This window comes from Gopherus evgoodei, chromosome 2, assembly GCF_007399415.2.
Source record: "Gopherus evgoodei ecotype Sinaloan lineage chromosome 2, rGopEvg1_v1.p, whole genome shotgun sequence".
NCBI classification, from domain to species: Eukaryota; Metazoa; Chordata; order Testudines; family Testudinidae; genus Gopherus; species Gopherus evgoodei.
This window is the reverse complement of record NC_044323.1, coordinates 188,117,534-188,135,726: the sequence shown is the minus strand read 5'-3', so window position 1 is coordinate 188,135,726 and position 18,193 is coordinate 188,117,534. Positions and strand designations below refer to the sequence as shown.

Here is an 18,193-nt window from a genome sequence, read left to right as displayed (position 1 = left end):
CTCATCTAGACGCGATATATCGATCCCCAAACGCGCTTATATCGATTCCGTAACTCCACCAACCCGAACGGAGTTGTGGAATCGACAGGGGGAGCTGCGGACATCAATCCCACACTGTGAGGACGGTGAGTAATTCGATCTTAGATACTTTGACTTCAGCTACATTACTCACGTAGCTGAAGTTGCGTATCTAAGATCGATTTTCCCCTGTAGTGTAGACCAGCCCTTTGAAATACTCTCTGGATGAGTGATGGAAAGCAAGGTGTAGCTGGAGAACTAGAAGGCATCAGGGTGGGTGAGCTGAATGCAGTGCACTTTTCCTCCCATAGGTCATTATTTTACCTTTTTCCTTATTGACTCTTGCTCTTAACACCTTCCCTGTTAGGATCCCAAGCCATCCTGCCACTTTTGAAAGCACATCCCAGTTGTCAACAAGCCTGATAGAAGTAGTCAGGTGGAGGAGAGCCCAAATGATTGTAGGAGGCAGACTGACAAGCTGGGGATTGCCTTATTTAGGTTCTTTACCCTCAGCCCTAGAAAACACTAGGCTTTTTTCGGTCAATTGTGTTGTAAAGAAAATGAGTGAAGTTTATCCAAGCTAAACAGACTCCTCTTACTGTTAAGTCAGCAAAACCAAAGAGGACAATTTGCCAAACACAAGGATAAAACCGGCTGCCATTTTATTTGAGAGTCCTGGGTATTACAAACAAAGTGCAGCTTTGTCAACTACACTTAATGCAAACTCTTAATCAGTTGACAGTGGGGTTCACAGGTCTGATTCAGTGCAATTTCACTCAAAACTTTATCAACCACCACAGGCTTCAGTTTCTCACTTCTGAGCTTAGAATTCTGTTACCACACCTACATTTTGCAGTGTGAATGAGCCAGGTGTTAAACGTCCAATGGTTTTCTGGACTTGGGTAACTCCCATGACATAGATGCAGCCCTGTAAAAGAACTAGTGGTCTTGTTTTAAATGCTTTTAATATACATAAGTCAATTAAGTACAGATGAAAGGAGTCAAAATAATGCCCTGCAGCTACAGAGAAAATACAGCTGGGGAAGCAACAATGCAATTTTTTCCAATAGCCCTGTCAATGTATTTCAAACCCTGGCCTGAAGGGATCATTTCCCGAGTCAGAACCTCAGTATCCATACCATTCACTCCTTGCCCTCTCTGGGTATGCCAACATTAGTTCTCAACGTCATGGGTGTTTGCATATTGTGAACAGTTTCCCACTAGGAGCTGGATCAAGACCAAACCACTTCCTAAAGGTCATTTGACAACCAGTAGATGGTAATGACTTGGCCACTGGGGATTTCAACTGCCATCCAATCCCCTACTATCTAGTAGAATACAGAGAAAGAACAGTGCATTATCCTGTAAGATGTTACGCTTTGAAAGTGTAAGGATACACAAACTTAAATCAGTTAGCTGATAATCATTAGATGCCACACAGGATTTTACTTTGAAAGACCATAGGCTTGCAGAAGTATAACAATTTCTGAACTCTTTAGTTTCCATTTTCTGTTCACCTGAGCATTTAATTACACTTTTGCTGCTACAATAAATTTTTCAGCCTGTCAGGTGGGCAGTGGTTTACACAATGTTTAAGTTGTTGGCTAAAGAGCTACCTTACTGTACTTGGCACAGGTGTAAGTGTTCCCATTCTGATCTAGAAGGGTTTTACAGTCACTCTGCACAGTGGAGTAAGGCCCTCAGGAGAGGCAAATAGCAGGTGGGTGGAAGTAGCAGGCATTTAACTCTTCCACCATCGCAGGAATCAAATCAGCACTTTTTTGATAGTCAGACCTGATCTTTGTATCCCTTAGTTACGTAACTTTGCTACTACCTCCCATTCCCCTGACCTGCAGAGAGATTTCATCCCACATTTGCCCCTAATCTCACCCAACATATGTAGTAATGAAACCAGCTGCAAGACAACTGCAGTATGCTGCATGATCCTGGTCATCTATGTCTTCAGAAAGAGATAAAAGGAAACAAGTCAGGTCAGGAAAAAAGTCTGACTTTTCTTTTTCAAATGGGAGTTGGATCAGGCCCTAAGGTAAGTTCTTACTAATTGAATAAGGAATTGTTATACTACACGTGTCAATACATCTAGTCAGTTACAACTAAAAGGGCAGTGGTTGCATGCTTGAAATGTGCATCTGCTACCAGTCTGAAAGGCCTGCTGTTCTGATTTTAAAAACCCATTTGGGCCTCATTAGACCTTGAATAGGTGAGCACTGGACATTCAAAACTTGTTTATTTTTTAACAGAAACAAAGCAGTTTTCTGTATTTGTTGGTCTGGCTGTGCTGGTTTAGTGCTCTGCAAGAAATGCGAGTTTGATTCTCCTGCTTCTGGTATCCTATTCTCCAGAGAGTGAAAGCAACCTTGAAATACTAAAGGAAAAAAACAACCACCCTACATTAAAAAAAAAAAAAAAAGCCTGAAGTTTGGCTCTTATCTCCAGCTATCAGCTCCTGAATGAGTAGCCTGATTTTCAAAAAATCAAACCAGCTCCTATTGAGGACAAATATAGCAGTTTTTGTTTTTAATGTTAGTCTCTATCTTTAGCACTACTGCCCTAGGCTGAAATCTTGTCAACACCTAACTAATGAAGGCTGGGCCTGAGCAGTCTTTGGATGGAAGACCTCAAACTGTGAGAGCCTCAAATTGCAAACTGTGCATCATGCTGTAGTCTAGCGAAATCCTCTAGTGTAACACATGAGGAAAAAAATTAAGGATCCTATGGGATACTTCTCTCTGCATTTACTGACTTTTGTGCCATTAAAATATCAACCTTAAAAACATTTTTGTGCATAAGATATAGATTGACACTCTATGAGTTTAAAAATTCTTAATTTTTACTATAGGGAAAACGGTTGTGCAAGTGTGTGTACAGTTCGCCATGTAACAAAAAAAAGCCACTTGCTTTCTCCGGTTCTATCGATTTGTCAGCGTGCTTCTGCTTGACATAAAGGCTTCTGTTTTAAAGTCATTTTTTACTTCAATCTTTCCAGCTGTTGGATGAGTTTTTTTCAGCAACGTGGGCACCTAGGCAAGACACAATGATGATGATTTAAAAAAAAAAAAAAAAAAAGGGGTGGGGTGGGGTGGAGCATACAAGTGCCAGCCAGTTCTCAGGAAGCCTCCTTTGAAGTGTCATCAAGCTTTGAGAAGCTATGAAAGTCAGCACAAAGGATTCTGGAGTGCATCTGAGGAGGAACAGCTGGGTCAGGCTGCCCCCCTGGCACCAGGCCCCAGCACAAGTGCCACCCTCTCTTTTTCTTTGCTCTTTAGTCTAGTCTTTTGTTCTTGTTCCCCACCCAGCTCCCCCTGAGATCTGTGTTATCCAGGACTTGTTTGTTTATAGCTCCCCCTCTCCAGCACCAAGCTACCTCTGGGTGAGGGGAAGGGACGAGTGGGTGGGATGGGGGGAGTGGAACAGCAGCATGGCTGAGTTGAATGCTACAGAAGCGGAGAAAGGATGGTTGCAGCCATGTACATGTGAGCCGCTCCTGTTACCAGTTACACTAAGGGCAGCTTTCAAGGGATTGCCTGCCTCGTCACTTCTGGCAGCAGCAAATACTTGCAGCGTGAAGCAGGGCATCTTAGGTGTCACAACTTTCCTTTGCCCTGTCCTGTGCTCCCCCTATGCCTGCTTAGGGAAGCCTACCCTACCACCCTCCCAAGTTGGGGGACATGGATTTCACCAATTACTTCCATAAAAGTGGAAGTTGTGTCTTGTCCACCCCCTCTTGATCACATCCATTACAAATTCCATAGTACACACTGAACACAGGAAGTAGCAGTGGTACTATGCACACAGAACGCAGTGGACCTCTTTAGCCAGCCATACGTACTTGGGGAGGTAGTGAAGGTTCTAGATGTCGTCCAAGGAATGAAAGCAAACGCCGCCAGATAAGGCCGCTTCCCAAAAACATAATCCCGGTCACCAGCCAAAATGCTCTGTGGTCCTAGCAATGGAAACAAAATAGCCATTAATCATGCAGCTCTTTCTGTGGAAGAAGGGTCCTCAGTGGATTCCCTCCCACATCTCTAATTTAAACCCCTCTCCATCCCCTCCAAAGACTCCACAGTATGGTGAACTTCCTTGGCTGGGGAAGGTTGGCTAAGATTCCAGGTTATTGCAAGGCAGAGTGATCCACTTGATACACCATCATTTCCAGAGCACTGGTGTGCTGGTCTCTGGACTTCAGTGTTCCTCACTACCACACTAGCCCATGCACGGTTCCTTTCGAAGACAGCTCTTGTTTTTACCAAGAATTTAGAGATCTCCCCCCCCCACCTCATATTTTTTGTGTGAAGATGGCGATGAGGGAAGGAAGGGGAAAGAAGAAATTTCTTCCTTTTTAAAGGTAATGCATGTAAGTGTGATAGCTACCAGCAATCTAAGTGTAATTATTTAATTTACAGTGGAGTCATGGCTCCACCATGAAGTCTAGAAAATTATTTAACTGATTTACACCTTTGCATATGAAAGCGACTCTAATACAAACTCCAAGACCTTTCAGAAGTATGAATGGCTGAACCATGCCTATTGTCAGCCACCATGCCCAAGTACAGTATTGTCCTCCCTTTTCCTCCTGGAATATTACTCTTCCTGATCATCCAGAAGAATGTCCTGCAGCAGAGTCATAACTGAACAAGCCATGAACTAATTCACGACAAAAGAAAGTCATTGCACTAAAGCTGGGATCAGTGGGCCCAATTCTCTCACTTTACACCAGTATAAAACTGGAGTCTTATCAGTGAAGAGTGTTATACTTAACAGAAAACCTGGGTTACGTCAGGTGCATTGGTACCTGTGTTGTCTGTCAGTAGTTATAAAATCAATTCTGAAGAGCAGTGGTTCTCACCTCTTCAAAGGAGGATTCCAAGTTCATACCAAAGGCTACTCCAATCAGTCCAAAAAGAGAGAGAGAAAAAGTCCCCATGGTCAGCTGTAAGTTCAGTCTCATCATCACATTTCGGTGGCTGAAGAAGGGAGAAAGATTTAGGAGATGAACACAGATGTTTACTTGCTGTCTAGTAATAAAGTTTTATGCAAGATGCACTACATCAGAACAAATTGACAGAGCAACTCACACCGGTATTAGGCAACACAGAAACAAGAGCTAGTGTGTCAGGTGATTTTTCTCCAGAGATGTTTTGAAACTGCAGCAGCAATGCACCTCTCAGGAAGCAGACTCTGCTTTGCAATCAGCAGGATTTATGACATCTGGTCACACCTGTTATAAGTATGTGTGTAAAGTAACAGTAAAAGTTTATGGAAACTTACATTTTGTTTTCTTTCCATTAACTATAGGAATTTATAAATGATTATTTAAAAGAAACATTTACTGTTACCTTGCAAGTATACTTACAAAGAAGCAGAGGGTCAGAAAATGCTGTGGACTGTAAAGCAGAGTCTACTTTGGGGCATTCCACATCTACCTCTTCCCAACTCTTGCTGGTCTCCAGATGGAGTGTCCACTCCAAATGCTTCTAGAGGTAACTCCACACTTAAGGAGGAGAGAATATCACATACTGCTTTTCAACAGTAGCTTATATGATACCCTTCAAGATGTTCAGACTACAAATTATTTTTAAATACAGAAAACTGAAAAAGTTGATTAGTGCGTAATAACAAATTTCAGCCTTTTTATTTACAATAGTTTAGTCTTAATAAAGCTAAATACTTGAGGCAAACTAAGCTGATTATTGTACCATCATGCTTAGTGCAGATGAAACATTTACTGGATAGCAGAAGATGTGACCCAGGAAAACCAGGGGCATGTTCTTGAAGGCAGACACCAACACTTAAGCGTAACCTACATTTAAGAGTCAATTAAAGTTTCAGTTTTGCTGCATTACATAGCAAATTCTTCACAAATAAGTTATATTTTCCCCATGAACATCTGGGTATTTCTTTTAACTATTACCTCCCCAGAACCACAAGGAATGAGTGCCTCCGAGTCTTGGTTCCCAATGTCTGCTCTCAGACTCGAATTCAAAAAAGGGTAAACCAGCACATATTTCTGCAAAGCTTCTGGCAGTATAACAAGTAGTATGTGTCATAAGAATAGTTAACCTGTCCAGGTTGATGAAGATGACACTTTCGGAATCATCAATCAATACTCTGAGTTCACGTGCTTCATTAGCGAGATCTTCGGCTTGTCTGTAATAATTCTCCAGCAGCAGCTCCATTTCCTCTGCATGGTCAATTCCAGACATGCTCTCCTCACTGTGAGCAACAATTTATATTTTCTAGTTACGGATCAGCAATGTGCTTATCAACAACGTGTTTACATGTTCTGAAGCATGGGCCCAGAATGAAGTGACAAGGGAAAAACTCTGCACAAGTCCTATTTGACAACAATGCTGCAAAATCCAGTTAGGCGCATGGGGAACTTCTGCTGTTACAAAGAGTGTCATCGAAAAGAAGGTACGTGCTTTTCCAATGTCTATCAGCTGAAGAGCAAAAAAAGTCAAGTTACTTTGGTCAGTAAAATGGGTAACATTTGCCATGCTATAAACATGCACAGGCAATGTATAGATATTAGTGTCCCAGCATCACATTGTGACATTTTTAAGGGAGACTGTTAATTTTCTGGTGCCCTCAGATGTGGAAGTTGACAGTGATGCTGTTAACACTCCCTTCTGTTCCCCCATACAGTGAGGTCTAAGTTGTATACATAATATTGAAATCTACTTGGCACTTACACATGTTTTTAGTTTCACATCGACAATAACTGAAGCATTTTAGTTGAAGCATTTTGTGGACACAGGAACTGATGACAGCAGCGTAACAGTATGTGAAACTGCTGGCACTATCCCCCTTCCTGAAGTTTGAGAGATCTCAGTCCTACCGGATGAATCATAGGTGCCTGGTAGCATCCACAAGGCCCAGAGCACCTAGCCAGTCACCTTCTCTACAACAAGCATACAAGTTTCTGGAGTTAACTTTTTGGATCTTTCTTTTGACTAGGCAAACAGTGAGGTCTCTGAGAGCCCTGACAGCCCTCTTATATTTTTAAGACATCAGTAATGCTGCTAACACTATGCTCAGGCTGCGATGGGATACAACACCTTTTAAAAAGAGGTAAAGCATTATGGTTTAAAAACACTGTATAGACCTTTTTTTTTTTTTTTTTTTGAGGAGAAGGGCAGAGAAACAATCTAATCTGGTATTCAGGTTGTCTCTGGACAAGACACATTTTAAAAAGTGTTCTGGATTACTCAACTTTACTTACAATACTTGTGGATCTGTCCATTTAGTTAGACAGAGCTCTTCTATTAATTCCTCTTCATCTAAGATTTTCAGGATTGTTTCTTTGAAAACTTTAAGATCTGTTTCTAATTCTGACAAACTAAAGAAAAAACAAACAGGCATAAGCAATCAGACAATCCCATTTGCATTACTGTAGAGAGGTAATATTTTCATTTTCCCTGGATCTTGCCAGAATGAGTCACCAGGAAAGAGTTTCTTAGAAAATTTAAATCCCCATTTTGCATTTAGCCAGGATACTGGTCCATTCTGGGATCAACTGCCTCAAAATCACCAAAACCTTAACTGAAAAGGATTTAGCGGTGTATTCTGGGCATATTTCAAGGGTTCATGAGCACTTGGAGAAACAAGTAATCTGATTCAGACAATTGTATCGTTTGTTCTATTGACACATAGCATAGCCCAATAAGTTCATGTGTACTCAGATGGTTTGAAGAGTGGTTTCAGCTCCTGATTTTACATTAGAATGAACATATTAAATTGCCTAGTACTAATTTTTTTGCATTATACACAGTTTTAGAAGGTGGACTACAAATCCCAAAGCGGGATTTCATTTTTTTCCAAACTAGATAGTTCATACATTTGAATTTACAATAACAAATAAATTGCACATCTCAAAAGTAAAGTTTTCTAGGAAATGTATATTGTACACAATTTTCTGAAGTTCAGCTATGCTCCCCATTGCTTACTCTTATTTACCTTTTGCCATTTTGTAGCAAAATGTGTAGTTTACTTCTATCCACAGACAGTAGCTTGGGATCCACTAGAGCTTCCAGCGTCTCAATGATCTGAGGTTGCAAAACGTTAAGTCTGCCTTGCAGATTGCTGATCTAGATAACAACATGATCCTTCATAAGAATTAAAATAATCCTTTTAGAACGGTTTGGGTAACTGACTCCTCTCACTGAACACAGAATTCACTGTTACACTGTTCACTATGCAATCTACTTTTTCAATACGTAGGAGCTACCTGGAATACAGCTAACATTGACAAGATAAAGTTTACCCACCGCAATAGTTTTTTAACTGGGGCTGGGGCCAGGGGAAGTGATGCCTTTCCCTAGCTGGGGCGGGGCCACAGGAGAGGTGCCTCTCTCCACCTGTGCAGCCCTTGATAGCCTGCTGCACAGCTTGGAGGGAGCTTCGGTGAAAGCTTGGAGACTGCCGACCGCCATCCCAAGGCTGAAGCCCGAGCCCCACAACCCCTGGGAAGGTAGGGAACTCACTGGCTGTCTGCTCTTCCAGTATTCATTGATCCGGGGGGGGACAGGATCCAACCCCTGCTGATGGCCCTGGGGGACAGGCCAGTGCTTAGCTCACCCACCCAGTCACTGCCCAGGAGGCTGTGGCCACAAGAAAACCCCCTGGTGATCGCATTCGAGAAATGCTGATCTAGTCTGACCTACTGCATAATACAGGCCAGAGAACCTCCCCCAGTAATTTCAACATCAAAACGTAACTTTTATGTTTCTGCGTATATCTGTCAATCTTGGTTTAAAAACTTCAAGCGATGAAGAATCCATCATGCCCCTTGGTAAGTTCTTTCAATAGTTAATTCTCCTCACTGCTAAATGTTTGCCTAGATCCCACATAACCAAAACAACCAACCAAGCTGTCATAAACAGAGAGCTAAGGGTTAACGTCTCTTTCACCTGTAAAGGGTTAACAGACAGGGAACCAAACACATGACCAGGGGACCAATCAGGAGACAAGATACTTTCAAATCTTGGTGGAAGGAAGCCTTCGGTTTTTTTGGGGGGTTTTGCTTTGTTCTCTCTGGGCTCTGAGAATGACCACACGTACCTACAGGCTCTCGATAATCTTCTATTCCAATTTTGTAAGTATAAAGGTAGAAAGGCGGTATAGTCTTTTTATTTCTTTTCCTTTATTTGCAAATGTATATTTGGCTGGAAGTATTTTAAATTGTATTTCTATTGGAGGAGGCTATTTCTCCAATTTCTTAAGCTGACAGACCCTGTAACTTTTTACCATCTATATTGCAGAGATAAAAAGAAAGAAAAAAGGTAAAAGTTTATTAAAAGTTTTGCTTTTAAGACCTGATTTTTTCCCCTTGTTGAGGCTCAAGGGAATTGAGTCTGTACTTAACAGGGAAAGGGAAGGGAAGGGTGGAATCCCTTTGTTTTAGATTCACGGAGTGTGAATCTGTCTCTCTCTCTCCAAGAGACCTAATTTCTCTGTGTTGTGATTCAAGGGGTTTGAATCACTGTAATCTTCCAGGGTAACCCAGGGAGGGGAAGGCTGACAAAGGCAACAGTGAGGAAAGGGGTTTACTTTCCTTGTGTTAAGATCCAGGGGGTCTGGGTCTTGAGGGTCCACAGGGAAGGTTTTAGGGGGACCAGAGTGTATCAGGCACTCGAATTCCTGATTGGTGGCAGCTTATCAGATCTAAGCAGGTAATTAAGCTTAGGAGAATTCATGCTAGTACCCATATTTTGGACGCTAAGGTTCAGAATTGGGAAAGATACTATGACACAAGCCCAAAGCAAACCCAAAATATTAAAATTATACTGTCATTCCCATGAAACAACATTTTCAAAAGTAGCTAAAGTAACCAGAAGCTCACCCAATATTGCAGTATTGCTTCTATGGCTCTAAATTCAAAGGGCAAGGAATATGTAACTAGCTGACCTTCTCCAGACAGCTGAGATGCAAGTTCTTGGAACAGCCAGTGCTCCATATTTAAATTGCGATAATCTAGTATCAGAAGAAACTCTGGTGTTACCACAGCCTTCAAAAACTGAAAAAGAGAATGCAGTGAGGCAGCCAGCTAATACTTTATGAAGGTTTCTAATTTTCTCATTGCCCCTTTATGCATTTCAGAATTCAGTTTTCTATAAAACCACTTCCCATAAGGAGACTGTTATGATAAGCTTTGTTTTTTATTTACCTAGGTTTTTATGCCATACTCGTGTGCAGGGTACCCAAGTGTCTATCTTCCACTGTCATTCCCCCCACAACCCCTGAAGTATATGGACCAGACTGACATTGGAAGCACTTCCTTTAGTGTACTTGAAGAGGCCTCTGGTGTTACTGGAGGACAGGAAGAAAGAAAGGTTCTCCAAATTTTTTAGCTGTGCTCATCCTGTGCCTCTAAAAATTTTCATCATGCCCACAAAGGGAAAAATTTTGGCCCTCCTGAATAGAGATGGCCGTTCTACAAAGGACAAGGAGCTCATTATTATGAAGTGCAACATGAAGTGCTTCTGCTTGCTAGATATTCAGTGCCAGGGTTATCTGTAAGGACAGATGGATAATATATGCAAGGCCACAGATAGCTAGTATTAAAAGGGCCCTCGATCTCACTAGAACATGACTGAATTGGCAACTGAGGGTTTGGCTACACTTGCAGTTGTACAGTGCTGGGAGTTAAAGCTATCTTTGTACAGCTGTGCAGGGAAAGCGCTGCAGTGTTGCCACATTTGCAGCACTTTTGGGAGTGGTGCATTATGAGCAGCTATCCCAGCATTCAAGTGGCTGCAACGTGCTTTTCAAAAGAGGGCACTGGGGTGGAGTGTGACAGGGAGCATGGGGGAGGGGGAGAGAGAGTGAGTGGATTTTTGGAGCCGACATTGTGTCAGCTCCCTGCCTTGCAAATTCCGACCATTTCTCCCACCCCTCTCTCATTCACTCTTAAATACAAATAGCCTTCAGACCAGATAAGCAGTTGCAATGAGAGACTCCCTCCCCCCTGCTGTTTCTCTTCTCAAGCAAACACTAGCTGTGTTTGTTTTTTAGATAAGTGGCTCCGGGAGCCCTGAGTTCACAACAAAACAAAGAGAGGCATCAGAACAAAACAAAGAGTTCTTTAGTTAAAAGCATTATGGGAAAATTCCGGAGGTCAGTTACAGCGTAGTAAGATTAATCACTGTTTACACTGGCGCACCAGCGCTGTTCTCTTTATTCCTCTCGTCCATGTGGAGTACAACCAGCGCTGTAGTGAGGAAGATACAGCGCTGTATGTGCCTTGCCAGTGTGGACGGGGAGTAAGTTACAGCACTGTAAAGCCACCACCAGCGCTGTAACTCTCAAGTGTAGCCAAGCCCTGAGACATAGTTCAAGTGTATTTTAACATCTATTGACACCTATAAAGAGATTTAAGACCTACTGAAGTTAATGAAAATAAAAATATCACTTTACCTCCATTCTAATGATAATCCTGTTGTTTCTAGTTGCAATGCTCATTAGATGCTGAAATCTTAGATCTCGAGCTTGAAGACCCAGTTCCTGGTACAATTCTGTTTTCTTTCTTTCTACCAAGAAGACATTTAAAAAGAAAAATCTTATCTGGGAAAAATAACGTGTTTTATAGTTATGGATTAGTCTGTTTTGCAGTCCCAGACAGAAACTAACTTTATATTAGATGATCAAGGTGGGAAGTACTATCATTCTGTCTAACACAGCAAAATAGTCATAACTTGGGTGGAAGAGAACTCCCTTTGTTTATTAATAAAGAAAAGTCTAAAAGTAACCACAACAACAGGCAAAGACAGTAAGTTTCATGTTAGAACACTTTAGCAAAGCTCATGTCAAGCACGTGTCATGTCACAAAGGCATCCTAAGAAGGAAAAATATACTGGTGGTGGACTGGGACAAAGAGGAAAAGGATGAAAGCAAAACAGAACCACACAAGATGGTAGTCATATTGCTTAATGCACCATCGGAAGGTGCTCAGATGAATGTAGTGTAAGAGTTTGTGTAGAATAGACGAGTAAAACCAAGGGAAATGCTGCAACACTGACAGTTATCTAAACCCATGAAAGCTTCTTGAATTGAACCAGTATAAATTTCCACTTAGAAAATTCTATATTGCACAAAAGAGCAAATAGGAAAAGAAAATGAAAACTACCTACCAAAAGAGGTAATATTTCCTTCTTTGTCAAATTTCATCTAAAGGGGGGAAAAAGAGAAAAAAGAAAACACAAGAAGTAGGTATTTTGTTCTCAAAAAGCTGCTATAACATACAGGAAAGGAGTTGTGTGAAATTGCTTATATTTGCTTTGAATTCTAGTGGGGGTGAATCAGTCCACTTATTAAGGAGGGGCAAGTTATGCTATCCTGTCGTCTCTGCTAATACTTCTCAGGTAATTATGAATGCCTTAGACAACGTATTTCAGGTCATTTGAACATGTGGATGCTACACATGGTACCCGGAAAGCAACACCTATTAAAATATTTTTCAGACATACACCAATTAAGTTCATAACTATATCTTTGGCTCGCACTGATATCTACTTCCCAGGAAGAATTTTTTTTTAAACAGAGCATGAGATTTTTGTGTTGGCACAAGAGGGGCTCTTTACATTTTGTGTTTCAGATTTTGTTGTTTCATCTTGTGTTGTTTTAACTGAACAATTTACAAGGCAAAGGGCAACAACAGTGGGGGGCTATTCACTCCCTGATTTTTGAATGGTATTTACTGTGTAATTCCACTATGTGTAAGTGAAAGAATAGATAGCATGCTAATGTAACAAAGCAAAGAATAATTTGTTTCTAACACCTTATTTACTTCTCATTTATATTCCAGGGTATTAACATAACATGAGTATTTTCTATAAACTTAAGTCATTTTATTGGAAAAACTGCAAGAATTGATTTGATTAAAGTTTTTGCACTCTTGCTTTGAGATATGTAGCTTATTCAAGAGCTATTCATATTTTTTTCTTTTTAAAGCTAGTAGCAGTATATAAGAGGAAACAACTATGTGGTTCTCATTGTAGCATCAGGGCCTGTATGTGTAGCAATGCTCTCAACTGTCTGCTTTCATGTGGGATCACATCATCTCTCAGCTGCACACCTACAAAAAGATATTCTTCCTTCAACCATTGGCTGTCCTGCATTGCAGCTACCACACTCTATGACATTAATACAGCGGTCCCCAACGCAGTGCTCGCGGGGCATTTGTGTGTGCCTGCCTACTGACAAGGGAGCGCTTCCGCTGGACAACCACCGCAGAGGAGCATGGATGCCGGACAACCAGCCGTCAAAATGCAGCAATGCCAAGAAGTGACGCCGCCAAAATGCCACTGCTTCTTGGTGGCATTTCGGCGGCAACGCTTCTCAATGATGCCGGTTCTTGGCGGTATTTCGGCAGTTGGGCACCTGCCACACTCTTCTGGGAACATGAATATACTATTGCAACAGAAAGGTTGGGGACCACTGCATAATGAAAAAAAAAAGGCAAAAATAGTGTATTTTTAATAGAGAAAGCATGTATTTTACAAAAATTCTTCAACAGTTAAACTGTCTCTTCATGATTAAATTGTGAGTTAACAAGAATTATCTTCTCATAAAAAAAATCTTGGCATTTTGCTAGCACATTATAATACTCCTGTTGCAAATATCTTGACATAAACATAACTTTCCTTCAAATCAGGGTTTTAAAAACAATTATTTAGTAATATCCACACAATATAAACACATCATGGACAACGACCAGTTCTGTCAAATAATAGTTTGAGAAAAACACAGGCTGATTAGCTTGGAAAAACTGTCCTTTGTTGAAACCTTTCAATACACTTACCACTGCAAACACAGGGACTACGCTGGCTAAGGTGGCTTGAGAGGCCTCTGTTGCCGAGTGTCGACCCAGTTCATCTGCAGAAAGACACACGGCAGTTATAATTTTCTATTACCAGCACAAGGTCTTTTGATAAATACATACTTTTTTCTTCTCTTGGACACTAAGTGGAAAACTGTCATAAAGAACCCAGTTAAATACAATTTTGCTTTAAAAACAAAACCAAACAACCAACCCAACTGATTTAAGAGGCACCGTCAACTTAAAATCTAATAGAAATAAAATTCCTTGAGCCAACGTTTGTGGCTTTACGACTAGTTTTCTTATTCAGAATGTTTCTCCTCGTTGTGTGAAAGACCCATACAAACAGGAGAAACTAACTATACCTAAGTACCATCAAGTCTGCAAAGTAAACACATTTCCTTTCCACCTGTTTGTGGTAATCTTGTTTTACTTGCAACAATAATAGGTAAAAAAATAGAAATTAGATTAAATTGGAGTATCCTTTAAGAACACAAAGCAGCTGCAATAAAGAATAACACTCCAGTCCTACAATGAGCTCTGTGCAGCTCTACAAGTCTACCTGCATGAAGTTGACTGCGGGGACTGGGGCCTACATTTGTTGAACAAATGATTTATTAGTGCACTATGGTAATGAATAATACCTAGTTCTTAGATATTGCTTTTCAACAGTAGATCTCAGTGCTTTACAAAGCAGGTCAGTATCATTATGCCATTTTACAGATGAGAAAATGGAGGTACGGAGAAGCAAAGTGACTTGTCCAAGGTCACCCAGCAAGCCTGTTGCAGAGTAGGGTATAAAATGGAGGTCTCCTGAGCCAGGCCAATTTGGGTCTATCTGCTAGGCCACTTCCCCTCCTTGCTTAACAGAAAGGCCCTGCAAACATTCACATGCTTTGTGCATAGTAGTCCCACCGACTTCAGCAAGACTCCCCTTTGTTTCAATGTAAAAAGTAAAAAGAACAGGAGTACTTGTGGCACCTTAGAGATTTACAAATTTGCTAGTCTCTAAGGTGCCACAAGTACTCTTGTTCTTTTTGCAGATACAGACTGACACGGCTGCTACTCTGAAACCTGTAAAAAGTGAGTAAGTGTTTGCAGGATGGCAGGCCTTAATCTGCGTTTCATACTGCATGGGCTGTTGGTAAATGACTGACAGGCTCAGCCAGAACTTCAAAGGAGCAGTATGTCTTTTCTTAGTTAGCTGTTAATTATGTAGACATAAACCCATTTGTGGTTTAGTTGGATGTTACTGGAAAAGGAGTTTGGAAATTACAGCAATGGCCGTAATCCTGCCACTGACTGTGGGGGGTACACTCCTATGCCTCAATTGTCCCCACTACACAGCTCCCAAGCAGTCAATTGCAGGATCAGGTCCACTATTTACAATTAGGCACCTAAATAAAAGCAGCCTACTTTTCAAAGAAGCCGAGCACCCACAACTCCAAAATTCAGGCCATTTATTTAAGGTTTAGGCACCTAGAGATGAAATTCTGGCCTAATACTTCAGGAAGATACAAAAAAATTGTAAGTGCCAAATGGATTCAGAAACTAACTAGCGTCCCAATTTTATAGGGGCAGTCCTGATATTTGGGGCTTTGTCTTATATAGGTACCTATTTCCTCCCTCCTCCCATCTTGATTTTTCCACACTTGCTATCTTGTCCCCCTAAAACACACACTGAGACTTATAACTACTTACCTACTCCCTGGCCCCATTTCCAGGCCTGAACAGGGTAGAACAATAACTGTGCACCCCACAGGGTAACCAGATAGCAAGTGTGAAAAATTGGGGCAGGGGGGTAGATGGTAATAGCGGCCTATATAAGACAAAGCCCCAACTATCAGGACCCCCGGTCACTCTAGGAAGTGGAGACCCGTGCCCGTGGCTTTCAGGCTTGCTCAGTGGGGTGAGCACTTTGCTGTAGGATTAGCACCGCTGTGGGTTTATAAACGCCTCTCCCCGCGGTGGGGCCAGTCCCTGCCCTGCAGCCGGCTCTCCCTACGCCAAGAGCAGCCGAGTCCCGGGGCGAGGAGCAGGAAAAACGCCCAGGGGCGGCACCGGGGTGACGTGAGAGGGTAAATCAAACGATGGGCCTTTCGCTGCGGGGCCGATCCGCCTCCCCCCCCCCCCGGCCGGGCAGCAAACAGGGCCGGCTGCGCCGTGTGCGGTGCCCCCATCCCGGGGCACGACTTACTTGCCCAGCGCCACGGCTGCCCGCGAGGAGCTGCGGCCCCTAGCCGCGGCCGGCGCTGCCCAGCCCCATGCGCGGCGCACCAGGGCCCCCCGCCGCCGCCGCTCAGCCGCCGCGCCCCCCACGCTGCTGCGAGCAGGCGGCGGCAGCTGCCCCCCCACCCGTAGCGGCCTGGCGAGGCGGGGAGGAGCCAGCGGCGGAACATGGGTCCGCTCCGTGAGGTGCTCCCGGCCGCTCGCAGGCCCCAGAGGCGCCCGCCCGCTTGCAGACACGCGGGAGGCGGAGCACAGGGGCGGGGGCTCGTGCTGCAGAGCCCCAGTTGTGGGCGGAGGCAGCCCGCTGGCTCGCAGTGCCGAACCCGAGATCCCCGGGTGGGTGCCCTGCAGGGGGAGCGCCCCACTGCCTTCTACGTGCCGATCATTTACTACTCCGTAGCCCCGGGCAGCACCCTCGGGCCTGACCGCTCCTAAAGGGAAGGGGCTGACTGGAGCCCTTTGGCCAGGCGAGGAAAGCCGGGCACGGAGAAGTTGAATGACTTGCACAAGGTCACATGGTGAAAGTTAATGGCCCCGCTGGGCGGGAGAGAACCCACCTGTTCGCATCTCGCGCTTGTGCCCTCTCCAGCAGGACTGGGGGTGGGAGGAGCACCTGACAAAGACATGGGATGTTCTTAATTTTTTCCCAGTTTGAGTTCAGCACAGCCTTTTTTGCCCTAACCAAACCACTTGTGAGCACACTGATAGCTGAACAGGAACAACTCTGTGTGGGAGGTCCTCAGTAACCTACCGCTCCACTCCCATCACCAAATACTGCGTTTTAAATATTCTGTTGTGTACAAAGGTCTGATGAAAATACTGCAAAGGAATTCCCTTTCTTTTGTCTGCACTCAAACCACATACACCTCTACCCCGCTATAATGCTGTCATCAGGAGCCAAAAAATCCTACCCCGTTATAGGTGAAACTGTGTTATATCAAACTTGCTTTGATCTGCTGGGCCGTGCCCCGAGCTCAGCTTTACCGCATTCTATCCAAATTTGTGCTATATTGAGTCATGTTATATCCCGGTAGAGGTGTAGTTTTGAATTAATGAAATGCTCCTGCCTAAACCAGACCCTTTAGCAATATATTCTGTCATCAATGTTGCACTTTGAAATTCCTGTACTGTGGTATTCAATGGAGAAAGTGGAGCCAAGCTGGAAACTTAGATTACTAATTAAATATGAGCCTCAGTTGACCAGCTGCTGCTTATGGTTATTATACTATATTTCTTAAAACCAAGAATTGCAAATATCCTGAGCTGTGACCCCTTAGGAACTGTGGCCTTTGTTCAGCAAGGGTGCCTAAGCATATGCTTAATTATAAGCATATGCTTAATTGCGTAAGTGTTACCCTATATAGAGATGGTCATAAGGACATACTTTAAGTGCTTTACTGAATCAGGCCCTGAAACTTTTGAGGTAAGAGAACTGGGGCCAAATTCTGCTCTCAATTGAGTTATGTTAAACTTACATAGGTGTAACGGAGAGCAGAATTTGGCCTTAACCAGCTCCCAATTCTCCTGCCGCCTCCCCTTTTTGAAGACATTTATGGTGGTGTATAGGAGTAAGAAACATAACAAATCAAAATGATAATGTTTTACAGTCACTATGCACAAGTGTAAATGACTTCACAAAGTGCATGGCCATGATGAAGCAGGTTCACAGTCTTCAGTTCTTATATAGTGATACTTCAGTTCCTGTATACTGAAGTCAAGGGAGTTATTCCAGCTTGAACTCAAATGCATTTGAAAGCAGAATTTGGCTGCTGGTTTAAGGCTTGATCCAAAGCCCACTGAAACAAATGCCAGTCTTTTAGTCTTAATTTTGTTGGGTCACAGTAGGTGGCGGTATGTACAACAGTATCGAATTTAGTAATCTTGGATGCCAAGGATACTTTAACAAAACAAAACATGGCAATACCAGGCACTGTAGAAGATAACACAAGAGAGTGGGAAAGTAAGTTAACATGCACCATTTCTTGGAAATGATTGCTACTCATGTAGGATCTATAGAGAAGCACCTGAATAAGTAGAATGAAAATGCTGGGGGAGTATTTAAAGAGTTTGTTGAAAATTATGTTTAGCAAATTTGAAAGAAATCCTTAG

General features: G+C 42.7%; 1 protein-coding gene across 4 annotated transcripts; it reads right to left on the bottom strand.

The window, feature by feature from the left end:
- Positions 1-663: 663 nt before the first annotated feature.
- Positions 664-16,685, bottom strand: MRS2 (magnesium transporter MRS2). Of its 4 annotated transcripts, none has more exons than XM_030552537.1 (11): positions 16,642-16,685; positions 13,838-13,911; positions 12,168-12,204; positions 11,455-11,567; positions 9,881-10,054; positions 7,996-8,126; positions 7,262-7,378; positions 6,100-6,252; positions 4,886-5,003; positions 3,869-3,982; positions 664-3,059 (listed from the first exon to the last, which is right to left on the bottom strand). In XM_030552537.1, the coding sequence occupies exons 1-11, from the start codon at positions 16,649-16,651 to the stop codon at positions 2,949-2,951; spliced, it is 1,152 nt and encodes a 383-aa protein (XP_030408397.1). In that variant the 5' UTR covers positions 16,652-16,685; the 3' UTR covers positions 664-2,948. The 4 variants fall into 4 exon arrangements, with proteins under 4 accessions (XP_030408397.1, XP_030408396.1, XP_030408398.1 ...); XM_030552536.1 differs by lacking the exon at positions 16,642-16,685 and adding an exon at positions 16,053-16,254; XM_030552538.1 differs by lacking the exon at positions 9,881-10,054.
- Positions 16,686-18,193: the final 1,508 nt, after the last annotated feature.